The following is a 14,144-nucleotide window of genomic DNA, read 5'->3' on the forward strand; positions in this document are numbered from 1 at the left end:
CGTGGAGGTGTCTAGAAACAAGCAAAAGCAATTCCAGCAGCGGAGGCACGAGAGAAAGGAAACGTTACCTTGCCAAGGGTACACAGTTCTGAGAAGAGATCAGCTCTTTCTTGAAGTTACCTGAGAGTGTAATTTCATATGTGCTACCAAAATAGACTGCAGAGCAGTTAATGTGTTTAGATTACCTAAATTGCTTAACGAGAAAGTCAATAATGTAAGGAGAAATTAAATCAAGCCAACGAGCGGCAGGGAGCCCTGCAGCGGCAGGAGGCAGCACCCTCCTTCCCCCCTGCCCGGGGGCAGGACGTGGATTTCGGCTACAGCCGGGACCCCTCGGGCGGGTGCTTGGGCAGCCAAAGCCATCCGAAGGGCTCGGGGGCATCTCCCTGGTGCTAGCGCTGCTATGACCCAAGGGGCTCCCGGCTCTTTTGGGGAGGGAGGAGGCGGGGAGGGGTCCCATCCTGCACAGTCCGCACCGAACGCGAGCCCGCACCGGCTACACCATCATGCTCCTCTCGACAGTGGTTTGCAAGATGCAAAAGGAAAAAGGAAAACTGGGTCCCCGCCTGCACGCTCGCTGCTTAAGCGGGGTGCAGAGACATTTGCTAATGTGCCAGCTCCAGTTAGCAAACGGGTTGGACACCGATGCGTAAGCGGAACGGGTGCATGTGTTTGCTGTGCATAAGCGTTGTTTAAGAGGCCGCGTGTCGCCGCATTTCACCGCCCGCTTATGCGAATGCTGCAAAGAGTCACATGCCTACTTACGGGCCCGATCCTGAAGCACTTGCACCATGAGCAACATCAGTCGTGCAAGTAATCCTCAGCAGGACTACTCCCAGGACGGATGCTACTTATAGCGCAGGTAGTTGCAGGATCGAGCCTGGCCGGGCGAGCTCCTCTCGCAGCCAGGCGAGGCACCGGGAGATGTCCGGTCTAGCATCTCTGTCTGCAGACGTGACGTGTGTTTTAACATCGATGGTGTTTAGCCAGTGCCACCATGTTGTTCTGAGCCTACCTAATTTTTGCATGCATGCACGAAGCCTTTCTTCAAGATTTGACACTCTGTTCTGAAGCTCTTCGTAGTCATAGGCGCCAATCTCTTCCTGGAGTTCGTTTAGAACTGACGTCAGATTCTGGACCTCCTCTTTAAACTGCAATACCAATTTTGCATCGGCTTTGTACTCTTCCAACACTGGTATCAAAGGCCTAAGTTCCTCCATTTTCGCTTTTATTGCCTGCAAGGTTAAAATAAGCTTGGTTCAGTGCTATGCGTGCAAAAATCTGCAACACTCTGCCTTGACCTGGTTGCTTCCTACGTGAGTGCAATGTTCATATCCCAAAATTATTATCATTAAAATTATTTAAATTATTATTTTGGTCCAAATGATGTATTGGAAAGAACATATTAAACAGGCTGCAGAACACCAAAATATTTGGGAAAGGCCTTTATTTGTCATTTTTAGAATGCAACATCTTAGGGTTACATGCTTCAGATCACATACACAAAGAGTTCTTTTTTTTTTTCTTTCCAAAAAATAAAATAAAATAATATATATGCATTGACAAGGGTTTCAAACTATTCATGAAATGCATCTACAATTGCATGCAAAGGAAGATCTCGGTTGTGTGGTTCAAGGTTCCTTAGTGAGATATGGTGCTAATTTGGAAAATAATCAAAAAAATAAATGCATGGTGCAAAATGCTCTGTGGCCCTCTTTTCATGGTTACATGGGAGTGAACTGCTTCTTCAGTCACTGCAGCATTGAAAAAACTTGCTTTTAAGTTAGCCCTGTAAGCAAGAAAATGAAATACTGTTGAGGATCTAGCTCACTAACCTGCCTTATATAGATAGCCATTCATAGACAAATACGGAACTAAAGAGAAAACAAAACAAAACAAAACAAAAAACAACACAAGATCTCCAAACCACTCATATTTTAACGCTGGCATTAGCAGAAACAAAATGCTGTGGCTGTTATTTAAAATGATGCTTTGGCAGCAAATCATACAAAAATTCCTTACTGTTTTCAGGCCTGCTATGAAGAACACAAAAATCCAAGTCATTACCAAATTTATTTTGCTGCAATGAAGGCTTGTTTTTGTTTTTTGTTTTTAATTAAATGAAGGCCTTGTTTAAAGGCACAGTATGCAGCATTTTGTTAAGGATGCTTTGCTCCAGCAGCTAATGAGTAGACATAAATATGCATGCACCTACCCGTTAATGAAGCATGTCAGTGTACAGGGTATACCTGGCGCTGCTTACACCAGCCAGAGCAGCGCAGGGGAAGGCTCAGGCTGTGACCTCTGCCTGCCTGGTGAAGCAGCTCCGGGGTGGACAGCATCAGAAACTGGCCCCCAGCCTCGTTTCTTTGCCTCCTATTTAAGTCAAAAGGCTTTCCCTCCTGTGGTTTGCACGTGGGGAATTTGTTTGTTTATTTTCTTAGTGGCTCGTGCTACCTGGTGCAAGTTCCCTGGCCGGTGTTGGGGAGCATTAAACTCATCTGAACGGAGAAGAACAAAAAAAAAACCAAACTCTTGCTCCACTCAGAGAGCTGGGCCTGGCATCCTGGCTGCAGAGCTAAACAGGGTCCTGGGGATGGGGAGTGGAGGAGGCAGAGCTGGTGGAAAGTTTTAAGAGCTTTCTTCCCAGCTTTTTATCACATAATCTTGGTATTTCAGCATGTAACGTATCAATTAAGAAATATCTGGTTTAAAACACCAGTAAGCTGGGCAGCAGGATGGGGATCACTGGGACCTGTCCCCAAATTTCACTAGCAATCTTCCCAATTTGTGCTTAATTCTTAATCCAATATATTACAGAAGTGTAACATTACAAATAGTACTGGCAGTCTCTTCTGGGCAATTTCATTTGGTCTCAGTCACGTTCTGGAAAGCTGCTGCATTGGCAGCCTCATTTAAATGGCCATTTTTTCCTCCTAATTTGCGTGACACCAGGACAAAAGGCACATCACTGACCAGAAGGCGCTGGCTCTGCTGCCAACATCCTTATTCAAAACTGGACATTCGCACCCCTGAAGGTGCTCAGTTGGCCAGCCTGATGACAGCCGAATTTGTGAATCAGTGAAAAACACTGATTTTTTTGGGGGGGTTGTTTGCTTGGCTGATTGCCCCACTGATGCAACCCCACCTAGGAGGGCAGTGAAGGGGCGAGAGCCTGGTGTGTAGAGAAATGAACACAAAGCCTCTGCTCTTGGCTCTTCCCAAGGGGAATTGGAGCCGGGCAGGGGTGGGGATGGGGACGGGAGGAAGCCCCAGCTCTGCCCGGCCTCATCCTGCCCAGGCTCTCCCAGCACGGAGCCCAGCCTTGTTGGGGCACCACCAGCCTGTGGGTATGGGAATGTGGTGATTCAGGCTTTTACCCTGCAGAAAAATGCTCTGTGGCAGAGGAAGCAATGCTGCAACCTGGATCTGGCCCTGCTTTGGACAGGAGGGTGGCTGGGTGGCCACAAGCACAGTGAAGCAGGGCTGGGGACACAGTGCGCGCCCCGCGGCATCTCCGGCCACGGCTCGGTTAGCAGATTGGAAAGCACACCTACCTTAAACTGCCTTGCCAGGTGCTGCTTGTGGCTTTCTTCCACTTGCTTGAATTTGGATTCCAGTCCCCTCATCTGGTTTTCCATCTTCTCCACGTACTGTAGGTCTCTCTGAGTCCGCCTGTCCAACACCTCTATCGACTGGGACATGTTTTGCACCTGTCAAACGAGAAGGGACTTGTCACGCACAAGGCACATATTCAGCAGCAGGGCAGCGCTGCTCGCGGCCGAATGCAGATGCTGACATTTTCCCCGAGTCAACAAAGCTAAAGGGCAATCAGCAGATGCATTATTTACTGGCTAATCAACAGCATCTCCTCATATTATGACCCCACGCTCCAAACCAGAGCAAAGTGGTTTCATAAACGTTTATTCTGCCGTGCTGCAGAGAATAACTCAGCGATCCCACGTGCAAATGAGGGCTGTAGTCAAGTATGAGGTGCATTAGTGGTAACGGCCTCTTTCGGTCTGGAAGAGCACCCGACGCCTGCTGCTGCACAAGGAGAGCCTATTAGTTTAACGGGAGCACATCTGACTCCGAGAAACGCCTCTGCTGAGATGCACGTTATCATTTCTTCATGCATGTAAGTGACACTGATTGCCTAAGTGCAAACTTTCCTCCCAGCTAGTAAAACTCAGTTACCCAAACAGCCCTACGGTTTATGCAGCGTCTGTCACAACGAATCCAGCTAGAGGCGAGGGCGCCCCGGAGCTGGGGAATAACGGGTGCATCCCTGCCCCGCGGGTGGGTGCTGTGCCGGGCACTTTCCTGCGTCCCCCCGTGTGCCCATCTGGCCCTGCCGAAGGAATGATGCAAGGTTTGGCTGGGCTCCTCGTGAGAAAAAGCTGCTTGTGGCGGAGGTGTAAGGAACGGGGTGAAATGATAGCTTGAATGACCCGATTTGGAAGGCCGGCTGTCCTCTGACTTACTAAGAGATTTGCTTCTCATTTTTCAGGCTGCGAGAGGGCAAATGAAGCTCTGACTTAGGCAAGTACCTAAGCACATATTTAGCATCAAGCAAGGGGTGCAATTAAAGGTCTTTGCATTGGGGAGGGTTGTGTTTGTACCACGGTTGGTACATTCTGGGGCTCATCCCACGAGCAGTGCCCCCACCACTGCCACGGTACCCACAGAAATGCCCCGGCCCTGACGGCATTAGCGGGGATGATGCCTGTGTTCAAAGTGAATCAGGCATCCAAGCACGGCGCTGCACGGTGCCTAGCATCAAAGGCCTCCCGGTTCAAGCCTCTTCCTCTGTGGGCGTCTGAGCAAAACCCAACTGTGAGCCAAAACCATCTCTGCGAGTCGCTTCCCAGAGCCCTCCAGCTCCGCTCCAACTCTGTCCATGATGGGGCAAAAACGCAGAAAGCTGAGATGGGGAAAGAAGGGCGTAAGGGCAGCGCTTCCTCCAGCAGACCACACGGTGCTGCTGCGACTTACCTTAGAGGTGGGACACCCGCGTGCATCGGGCTCTCGCAGCCTGCCTGCTGAAAGCAGTGCAGGTCAAATGCCAACTTTCGTGTCTGCATCTCCGAAGTGATCAAAACGCCCATTGCTCATGCACGCCGACAAGAAAACTATTACAGGGAACCATTAAAAATGTATGGGCAGCTGGTATTTCAAAGGCCAGCGGCGAGGAAACGTTTTGTACGACCAGCGCAACTGCTCTGGGGCTTTAATAGTCGTCCTCAGCAGAGGTGAAGGTATTTGTCAGTCTGAGACCCTCCGCAGCACCTGGGCTGGAGGGTGCCCCTTGGAGGGAGAGGAGAGGCCTCAGACAAGCATGACTTGCCTGCAATCCCTCCTCTTAGACATCCTTATCCTGTTAATCCAGTCTATTCTCCTTTGAGTCAAGCCATATCTACGTAGCAGAATTGTTTCAACGGGTCGGAATAGGAACGACTTGTTGGGGTCGCACAAAATTGATCTCATTTAGCCCACTCATGCCCAGCCCCAACTTTAGGCCAAGCGATCAGACGAGCAGCGCTGCGACCATACCATGGTGTGCACCAGCACCCGGCCCTGCAGGTGCTGAGCAGGGGGCTCCCGGCGCTGCTCTCGGACCGCGCAGAGGGAGAACAGACTGTGCTGGGAAGTGAATCAGAGCAGCTCGCTCAGGCTCCTGCTCTGAATCACCTCTGGAGGAGCCTGCCTCTCCCCTGACGGCAGAGGAAATTAGCCTCCTCGCAGGGCTCTAAACTCAGACGTCTAAAATTAGCCGCCGTGCTATTTTAGGGATGTGTTTTACAAGTTCAGACTCTCGCTATTTGTTGCCTGTATTGTTTTCAGCCAGGCGGGATTCTGGCCAGACTGGTAAAAACTCAACCTCCGTCATTCCTAATCTCTGACAGTAATGCGTGCTTCATCATCTGGAGATCTACTTGTTTTCCTTCATTAGCATATTAAGCCCTTGATCCAGCAAAGTACTTCGGCACATGATTAGATTTCAATGAGACTGCTCACAGCTTAAACTTAAGCGTGTACATAAGTGCTCTAATGAACTGAGACCTGAGGATATTGTCTCAGATTCCCTCAGCTTCATCCATTAGCTACTACCCTCGAACAGCAGCTAAAATGCTTTTCGCCCCCACTGGCTGAGCGTGCGCTCTCAACGTGAAACCTCATTTTCCATCAAGCTGATGAGAGAGAGGTACCTGTGATTGTCTTGGGGAAAAGAGTGCACTTTAGCATTCAAAACAGAAAACTGATACAGGCAAAACTTCCAGTTCGGTTCTCGTCATCTTCGACAAGAGGTCAGGATGACTTCTTTGTCGTCTTGAAACACAGACCAGTCCTGACCAGCTCAGGAAGGCAGTTCAGAGCCCGTTTTGGGGGTCTGAGGCAGGATGAATGCTTAGCTTGAGCTTGGGGTAGCTGGACAAACTGATGGAGCAATAGCTTGAGACATCTTGAGGCAGATTGTTGTGGTCTACAGGAAAAAGTGGCAGACAGAGGGACTCAGCCAAGGGATCGGTACAAGAGAAGTCCGTTTTATAAGGATTGTGGAAGGCTGAGCAGATCATTGTCCTCTCTAAATACACCTCAGCGAGTATCAAAGGAACAAGAAGAACTGTTTAAGCTGGAAATCAGTGCTGGCAAAGAATAAGCGTTGGCAGGAAACGAGAAGTGGTTTAACTGTCAGAGGAGGAAGTCCTCCCAGATAACAGGGCCAAAAAAAAATGAAAAAAAATCCATTTGAAGATAAAACATAATCTGTTCGTGAACAGGATTTCGGTGACGGCTGGGTTTGGACGCAGCCCAGGATCTGGCCTCAGCACCTGACGCACGGAAGGCAGGAAGGGCTCCGCGCACGGCCGCCAAGGATGAGCTCAGACACCGCGGTGTCAGAAGGCGGCCTGAACAGTTCGTGCGGTGGCGAGCAGACCTCGCTCACCTTAGCTCACTCGCACCTGCTGCTCCTCACACTGACGGGGTGCCCAGGAATCACCTGCAAGCAGCAGGACCCGTGCCCGTGTGCTGGGGTCTCGGCAGCTGGGAACCTCAAGCTGCCTTTGGCTGCTGGTGCCCCTGTGCAGAGATTTTCACAGAGGATGCTGTAACTGCCTCGTGTACACGCATACACACAGAAAAGCAGCTTTCTTCTGGCCCACAAAAGCAATGCCTTATTATTTCTGTAGGTGAGTGCCAGGTTTCCTGCTTTGAAAATCCAAACAGAAATACCTCTCTGACACATTATGCTTCTTCATCTGCTGGCAGAGAGAAATCCGGAGGTGAGAGTTTTCCCATCACAAAACTAGAGGTAAAATGTCAGACTGGGGGAAGAAGCATCCAGGTCTGAAATCCTTCCTGGGGAGCTGGGAGCTCTCCGCTGCAGTTGCGTTTTCCTATAGGGATTATCATTTCAGCCTCGATCAAGATCAGATGTCTGGCACCAAGAGCCTACTCTTTATTTTGGGGTTTTGATATAGGTTAGCGTAGGAGTGAGATGCAGACAGATCCGCAGGCAGGTAGCACATCCCCAGAACACATGCCTTCACGTACCGCTCCCCCCTCACTTTATCCACTCGCAGCCGGAGAGCTGCCCAAGGGAAAAAATCCCCGAGCGTTTCCACCCTCCGCAGTGCACCTGCTGGTATCCCAGGGCTGCTACACCCTGCTCGCCTGCCCATTAGCAGAGGGCATTGGGTCAAACCCTGCTTGTTTTCTGCATGTGAGCAGTTCTGGGAACACGAGCGGGCTCTGACTGCCGCAGCAGCTGCTAGCACAATGCCTGCTGCCTCTCAGACAAATGTGCTGCCGGACCAATTGCCGGTATTGCTTAGAGAAATAGAGGATTGAGTGCGATTATTTTTAGAAGCCTATGACATACAAAATTGCTGTTTAAGGGCTAAGTGTTTTCTGTCTGAGTTTATTGTCCTTATCACGTAGGAGAATCAGTTAAGTGTAGGTTTAATGCTGTTATGAGTTCCTAATACATCAACTTCCCGAGAGCATCAGGGTGGAAGTTATTTTGTCATGCACAACACACGCCAACGTAGCATTAGGGCACAAAGGATAATTACATATCCAGCACACGAGTCCACTTATATTTTAAAGAGAAGAGGACCATTTCGCATGAAACGGCATCTCTTCAATGAAATCTATTATCTAGAAAATTTCTTGTTATCAGGAACGTTTCCCTAATGAGATTCTTTGATCTCTTCGGACAGCAGACTATTAAAAACTAATCAAGTGGATGTCAACATTAGAAAGAAAACCACTAACTGCCATTTCTATAATATTTGATGTTGACAGCTCGTACTGTTCTAGTCGACCTTTTTTTAATATCAGCTCCGCTAAGAGTGCATGGGCTTTGGTTTTTTAATTCTATCTCCTCTCACCTTGTTGAGGCTCATCCTTTCAAACTGCTTGTGTTAATGTAATGAAAAAAAAAAAAGAGTAAGTCACATCCTTTTTTTTTTTTTTTTTTTAAACTGATGTGATTCAATATCATTGCTTTGATATCAGCAGTTTTAACCTGACCTCAGGCCATGGTCCCTTTTTCTCCGTGCCTCAGAAATATTTAGATATTTGTCCTCCTGGCTGATTATTCTCCACTGCATGCCTGGGGACACCGACAGCACGGGAGGGCTGGCCCAAGGGGGCTGTCTTTTCTGGAAACGAAGGCTCAGCCCAACTCTCTCGTGTTTTTACCCCCTGTGCCACGTCAAACCAAACCACCTTGCCCAGAGCGGGTCAGCCGTTACCTTTTCTAATAGTTGTCTCAGCTGCTTTGTCCTGGCATCACGCGAGCACATCGTCTGTTGAGGTGCCACCACTGTGCATATACAACGTCCCTCGCTATCCTGGGCAGAGCTGTAGACCTGCCAGCTTTCCTCTGGGTTGGTAGGCAACACCTAATTAACACAGGGAAAGACGGGTTAAGTCACGGAGGGAGGGGTGGGGGGAGCCGAACGAGGAAGAGGAGGGAGGAAGCAGCACGGAGTGAGAGATACTGGGGCTGTGCAGCAAGCGGAGGGAGCTCCTCCGAGGGCCCAGCCGGCAGAATTCACTTGCAATGCAAAAATATGGATTGGGGACAAATAAAGGAAGGGTCTAAAAGGGAGAGCAAGAGCTGAAGCAGACAGGGCAATGCAAGTGGGGAAGCAGGGACAGGAGGAAAGGCGTGCCGCAGAGAGGGTGGGTAGCGTGCTGTAAGGCACCGAGCGCAGCGGGGTGCCGAGCTGGTGGGAAATCCGCTGCCCGGCTGTCATTACAGAGCACTCATCTTCTCCTTGACACCAGGAGAAGGATGTGCCCGAGCTAACAGGGGGCGTACAGTGTCCTGGCTGAGAGCTGAGCAGTGATCAATGAGCATCTGCAGAGCTCTCCTGGAGGCGGCGACAGGAAAATCAGCTCTTCTGAGGAAGCAGATACCAGGAGTTACGTTTCCCCCGTCCTCTGCCAGGTTCACCAGGACCAGCCACTTCTCTCCAAACGTTCTGTGGGTTCCGGACAGGGAAACCCTGGTGCTGTGCCCCACGAAGCATGCCCGCAGCAAAGGGATGCAGGATCGGTGCCTCCGTCAGAGCTTCCAGGACGCAGCGCAGAAAGGGAGCCCAGCCCCAAACACAGCACATGCCCCAGCCCCCCCGTGTCCCTTGTGCTCTCCAAAGCTCTCTGATCTTAATTTCCCTTTGATCTCGCAGCACTTTGCAAAATACATTATTTAATCACAATTCAGCCTCCGCTCACTTTGAAGGTACCACTGTTTTGCCAACCGAAAGGGAAATGTTCTTTCTACAGTTTTAATATATTACAAATAACCTTGCAAATACCCATGTGGACAGACACTCACTGAGACGGCTAGCAGACAAACAATTCGATTCTCTAGCAAAAGTAACCAAAAATAAGAAAAAAAAACAAAAGGTCTCATCATCCCTGGTAAAATGGAAAAAAAAAAAACCCTAGCTTCATTCACAACCAGCAGAGCCACTACATTAAATACTCATCCTGGAACAGCAGAGCTGAAATACGTTAGCTCTTTTCTAAGGCACAAGCATGCAGCCTGGAGGCGAAAGATTCCCGTTTTTTCCTGCTACGGGAAGACAAGACGGAGGGATTGTTTTCCTCAGCCATTTCCAAAGTGGCAGGACCAGCCACCATAGCAGCCCCCCAGCACAACAGGGACAGGAAACATAAGGCATGACCGAAATACACCGCAACTCCTCCGCTGCATTTTCCATCCCATTAACGGCTATTGATTAAAGGCAGGGAAGCAAACGAGACCTTGCGGGACTTGCACCTGCTGTCCCAAGCTGCTTCGCCGGGCGACGGCAGAGCAGCGCCGAGGGAAACTTTGCGATCCTCTGGCTGGAGGCAGGGCAAAGCCCCCCCACTTTGCCCATGGCTCGGGATGGGTGAACCCCAGAGCTGAACTGGGGGCGCTCCCCGCACCGCCACCCCACTCCCCCATCTCCTGCCAGCCCCCGCGACCCCAAACCGACCTGACCGTGCCTGCACAGCGCGGGGGGGCCCTGGTAAAGCACCCCCCGGGGTGATGCCCCCATCACCCGAGGGGCAGCAGCGCTGCCTCCCCCCCCCCCACGGGGCGCTGCTCTTTGCAGCGGGGGGGGGCTCCCGCTGGGTCTGCCGGGGGGGGGGGGTGGCAAGGACAAACCCAGACGGCCCGAGGGGGGGTCCCGGGGTGGGATTTAGGCAAGGAAGGATTTTGGCGACCCGGGGGGCACCCGGGCGGGGGGGGACCGTGCGGCCGGGGGGAGCGGGGCGGGAGCCGGGGCGCAGCCACCCCCGGAGGCAGGGATGCTCCGAGCAGACCCCGACCCCCCCAGGGCCGCCCCCCCCGGCCCCCCGCACTTACTCCCGTGCTGCGATCCAAGGTGCCGCCCGAGGCCGCCGTGAGTTTGGTGGTGTTGAGCCCCACGAGGGAGGGCAGCGTCTGCGACATCCAGTTGGTGATCATGGCCATGGTGCTGAGGACCACTCCAATCTTGAGTAAAGGCACAGACATGTCTGCGGGGGGGGGCGCCGCGCACCCTTCATTCTGCACCGGCGCCGGGCTCCATGCCGCTGGGGACGGGCTGCGCCAGCCGCCCGGCCACCGCCACCGCCTCTCGCCGCCTTCCCATCGTCCAGAACCTCGCCACGGCCCTGCCCGGGGCTACCGAGGATGCTGAGGGTGTCGGAACCGGTGTCGGAACCGGTGCCGGTGCGGGAGCCGGTCCCGGAGCGGGGCTGCCTCCCTGCGCCCGCCGCCACCGGGCGCGCCCCAGCCGGAGCCGAGCGGCTGCAGGAGGAGGGACGGGACCGGGAGGGAGGGGCAGGGTGGGTAGGAGGGGAGGGGGGGGGGGAGGGAGAGCCCAGCCTAGCCGGAGAGGCTGCGGAGGGCGGGTGGGAGGCAGAGGGGAGAGAGGGAGAAGGAGGGGAGAAGGGGTTTGGGGAGGGGAGAAAGGGTTTGGGGAGGGGAAGGGGTTTGGGGAGGGGAGGGGGGAACGGGGAATTTGGGGGAGGGCGAGAGATCTGCTTTTGGGGAGGGGTAGGGGAAGGGGGGAGGGAAAGGTTTAGGGAGGGGGGGGAAGAATTGGGGAGAAGGGGGTGGATTCGGGGAGCGGGGAAAAGGAGTCGGGGAGAGGAGGAAAGATTTGGGGTGAAGGGGAAAACTGGGGGGAGAAGGGGAAAGAGGCGGGGAACCGGTACGAGGTGGTGGTGGTGGGGGGGAAAAAGAGCTGGGGAGAGGGGAAAAGACCTGGGGGGGGCGGGGGGGGGAGAAGGCGGGAGGAAAAGAGCCGGGGGGGGGTCGCGGGCGGGGGCCGGGGCCGGGGGGCGGCTCCCCTATGCGGCGCGGCGCTGCGGTGCCCCCTGCCGGCTGCCGGGGGGGGGGGGCGCGGGGCGCTGCGGGGCCAAGGTGCGGGGCCGGGGGGCTGGAGGGCGCGCAGCCCCCCCGGGGACCCTATGGAAGGCCCCCCCTGCCCGAGAGGCTGCTTCTGCGGGGGACAAAAGGGAGCTGCTGGCCACCGGGGGGAGTCAGGAGCAGCACTCTGGAGCCGTGCCCCCCCTGTGAATACTCAGGTGCAGGGGGCTCCCCTGCAAACCACGAGGGGTGGGACCCAGGGGTGGCAGGTGGTGGTCGCCAGGCCTGCAGCCCTCCCCCCCCCCCCGGGTTGTGGTGTATCGGAGCATCCCCCGCGTTCCTGCGTGCCCCCTCGGCACGCTGCAGCCTCAGCCGTCCGCCAGCACCGTGACACGCCACGCTGGAGCTAAACCAAAATGTGCCAGGAAATCAGCCTGCCCTCCAGCTGGCAGAGCCGCCCCTAACGCTGCTCTCGCCCCGCTCCCAACAGGCAGGGTTGTATGGCCGGGGGGGGTGGGACAGCACTGGGTGCTGCTAAAACGTCCCCCAAACGTCCTGCAGTTTGAAGAAACCTGGCTTTCTGTGCCTGGTGCGGCTCGGAGGCAAACCGTGGGCTGTTAGACTGCGAACAGGGTGGTGGCTTTGCCCCATGCGGCTCCTCTGCACCGAGACAGCACTCGTTTGTGACCCAGGTTTCCCAAAGGGGTTCGCAGAACTGTCCCGGTGGCTTCAGATCCTCAGCCAGCAGAGACCCGAGGTCCCCTGCACGTCCTTCCCTAAACTGACCTTAATCACTCAGTGCAAAACAAATCGTGAAGTTGATCCCCCGGCCCTCTCCAGAGGATAGAAGTGGTGCCCCTTGCTCCACCAGCACAGCACCAGCCTCAGCACGATGGAGCAGCCACCACGGCCCTGCTCCAGGACCCCCTGCACTGCCCCACAGCCTCAGCACCCCCAGCCTGGCTGGGCCCCGTGGGGGTCTGATCAGACGAGGTCCAAATCTGCCTCCTTTGGCACCGTTCCTCCCGTGGCACAGCTCCTGGGGGTGGTGGGTGTCACAGCTGTGAGGGCACTGAGGGGCGCCCCAAGGCTGTGACCCCCCCCAGGACTTCCTTGCCACACAGCACCCAGGCCAGTGTGCAGAGCAAATCCCAAATGGGGAAGTAGGGAACCATGCCCTGAAATGCGTTCTCTGCAGAGCTGGCGTGTCCCTAAAGGGACCTTGCCCCTGGCTGGGGACCTGGCCCTTAGCATGGGATTGTCCCAGTGCCCCCCAGCACTGCTGCTGTGGGCAGAGAGACCAGGGACGGACGGCAGCAGAGTGGAGCTGTCTCTGCAGCGAGCGCAAGGGAGTTTCAGTGAAGCACTGAGCGTACATTTAGCAAGTCCACCAGGTGGAGAAAAAGAGATGAGTTACAGCATGAGCGCGGACGCCAGGTCGGATCCTGCCCCTCCGACAGCGCAGCAGCAAGATGGGACGCTGCCAGCTGGGTGGCACTGCCTGGTCAAGTCTGGGATGTTGTTCCCTGTCCTCACTTCCCAGCACCCTTAACCCTGTCACCTCTGCCCTTTTCCCCGCTGTTCAGGACAGACCAGCGCTATCCCCAGTAAGCCAGCCAGCTGACAGGTCCGTCTGCTGCGCTGAAATCAGTGAGAAAACCACTCCTGACTCTGGGGCAGAAACTGTCCTGCTCGGGGCTCCTGAACTAGCTAAACTACTTCCATCCCATGAGATTGGTTGCACCCAGAAACAGGTCTTCCTCGAGTTTTTGGGCATCCCTTCCATGGCAAAACTGCTGTCAGCTTGTGCACAGTCGTGCCTGTGAAGGTGGTCAGCACCAAGGAGGTGTTTCAGGTGTTTCAACCTGTGCATGAACAGGTTCTTCAGGCAAAAGCCTTGCATGACTTCAATATTTTAGAAAAAAAAATTGCAGCTCCTGTTCTGCCTCAGTTCAGCCTGTGCTGCTCTAAGCAGGTGCTTGTGCTGTGCTCAGCACTGCACTGAGACCCTGGTGGCGTATCTGATATCATACCATGTAAAACACTGGAGAGCTACGCTCAAATCATCCCGATGTTCATTCTGAAACTGAATTTGTAGGTAAAGTTTGTCCCTCGTATTTGCCTACTCCAAACACATGCAAAGGACTTAGACCTACAGACCCGTTATCATCTAAAGTTGTATTCAGTGAGGGAAAAAGCACTCCTGTGCCTTGCTGGGGATTCCACCAGGACTGAAGAAACATTCGTTTCCTGACACCACACACACCTGATTTCATTC

The 14,144-nt window shown here is 53.8% G+C and overlaps 1 protein-coding gene across 4 annotated transcripts in view; it reads right to left on the reverse strand.

Moving 5' to 3' along the window:
• Positions 1–14,144, reverse strand: part of OLFM1 (olfactomedin 1) — a 32,975-nt gene that overhangs the window by 9,660 nt on the left and 9,171 nt on the right. For 2 of the 4 annotated variants that reach the window (XM_080561639.1, XM_080561638.1), the window contains 3 exons: positions 8,763–8,912; positions 3,558–3,713; positions 1,016–1,235 (listed from right to left, as the gene is read on the reverse strand). In XM_080561639.1, the coding sequence (XP_080417765.1) occupies positions 1,016–1,235; positions 3,558–3,713; positions 8,763–8,912 (526 nt within the window). Of the gene's footprint in view, positions 1–1,015; positions 1,236–1,430; positions 1,790–3,557; positions 3,714–8,762; positions 8,913–10,876; positions 11,507–14,144 lie in introns of those variants that run through there. The other 2 variants (XM_080561637.1, XM_080561640.1) reach the window with 2 other exon arrangements.

Source organism: Anser brachyrhynchus (assembly GCF_964034855.1).
Source record: "Anser brachyrhynchus genome assembly, chromosome: 19".
Lineage (NCBI taxonomy): Eukaryota > Metazoa > Chordata > Aves > Anseriformes > Anatidae > Anser > Anser brachyrhynchus.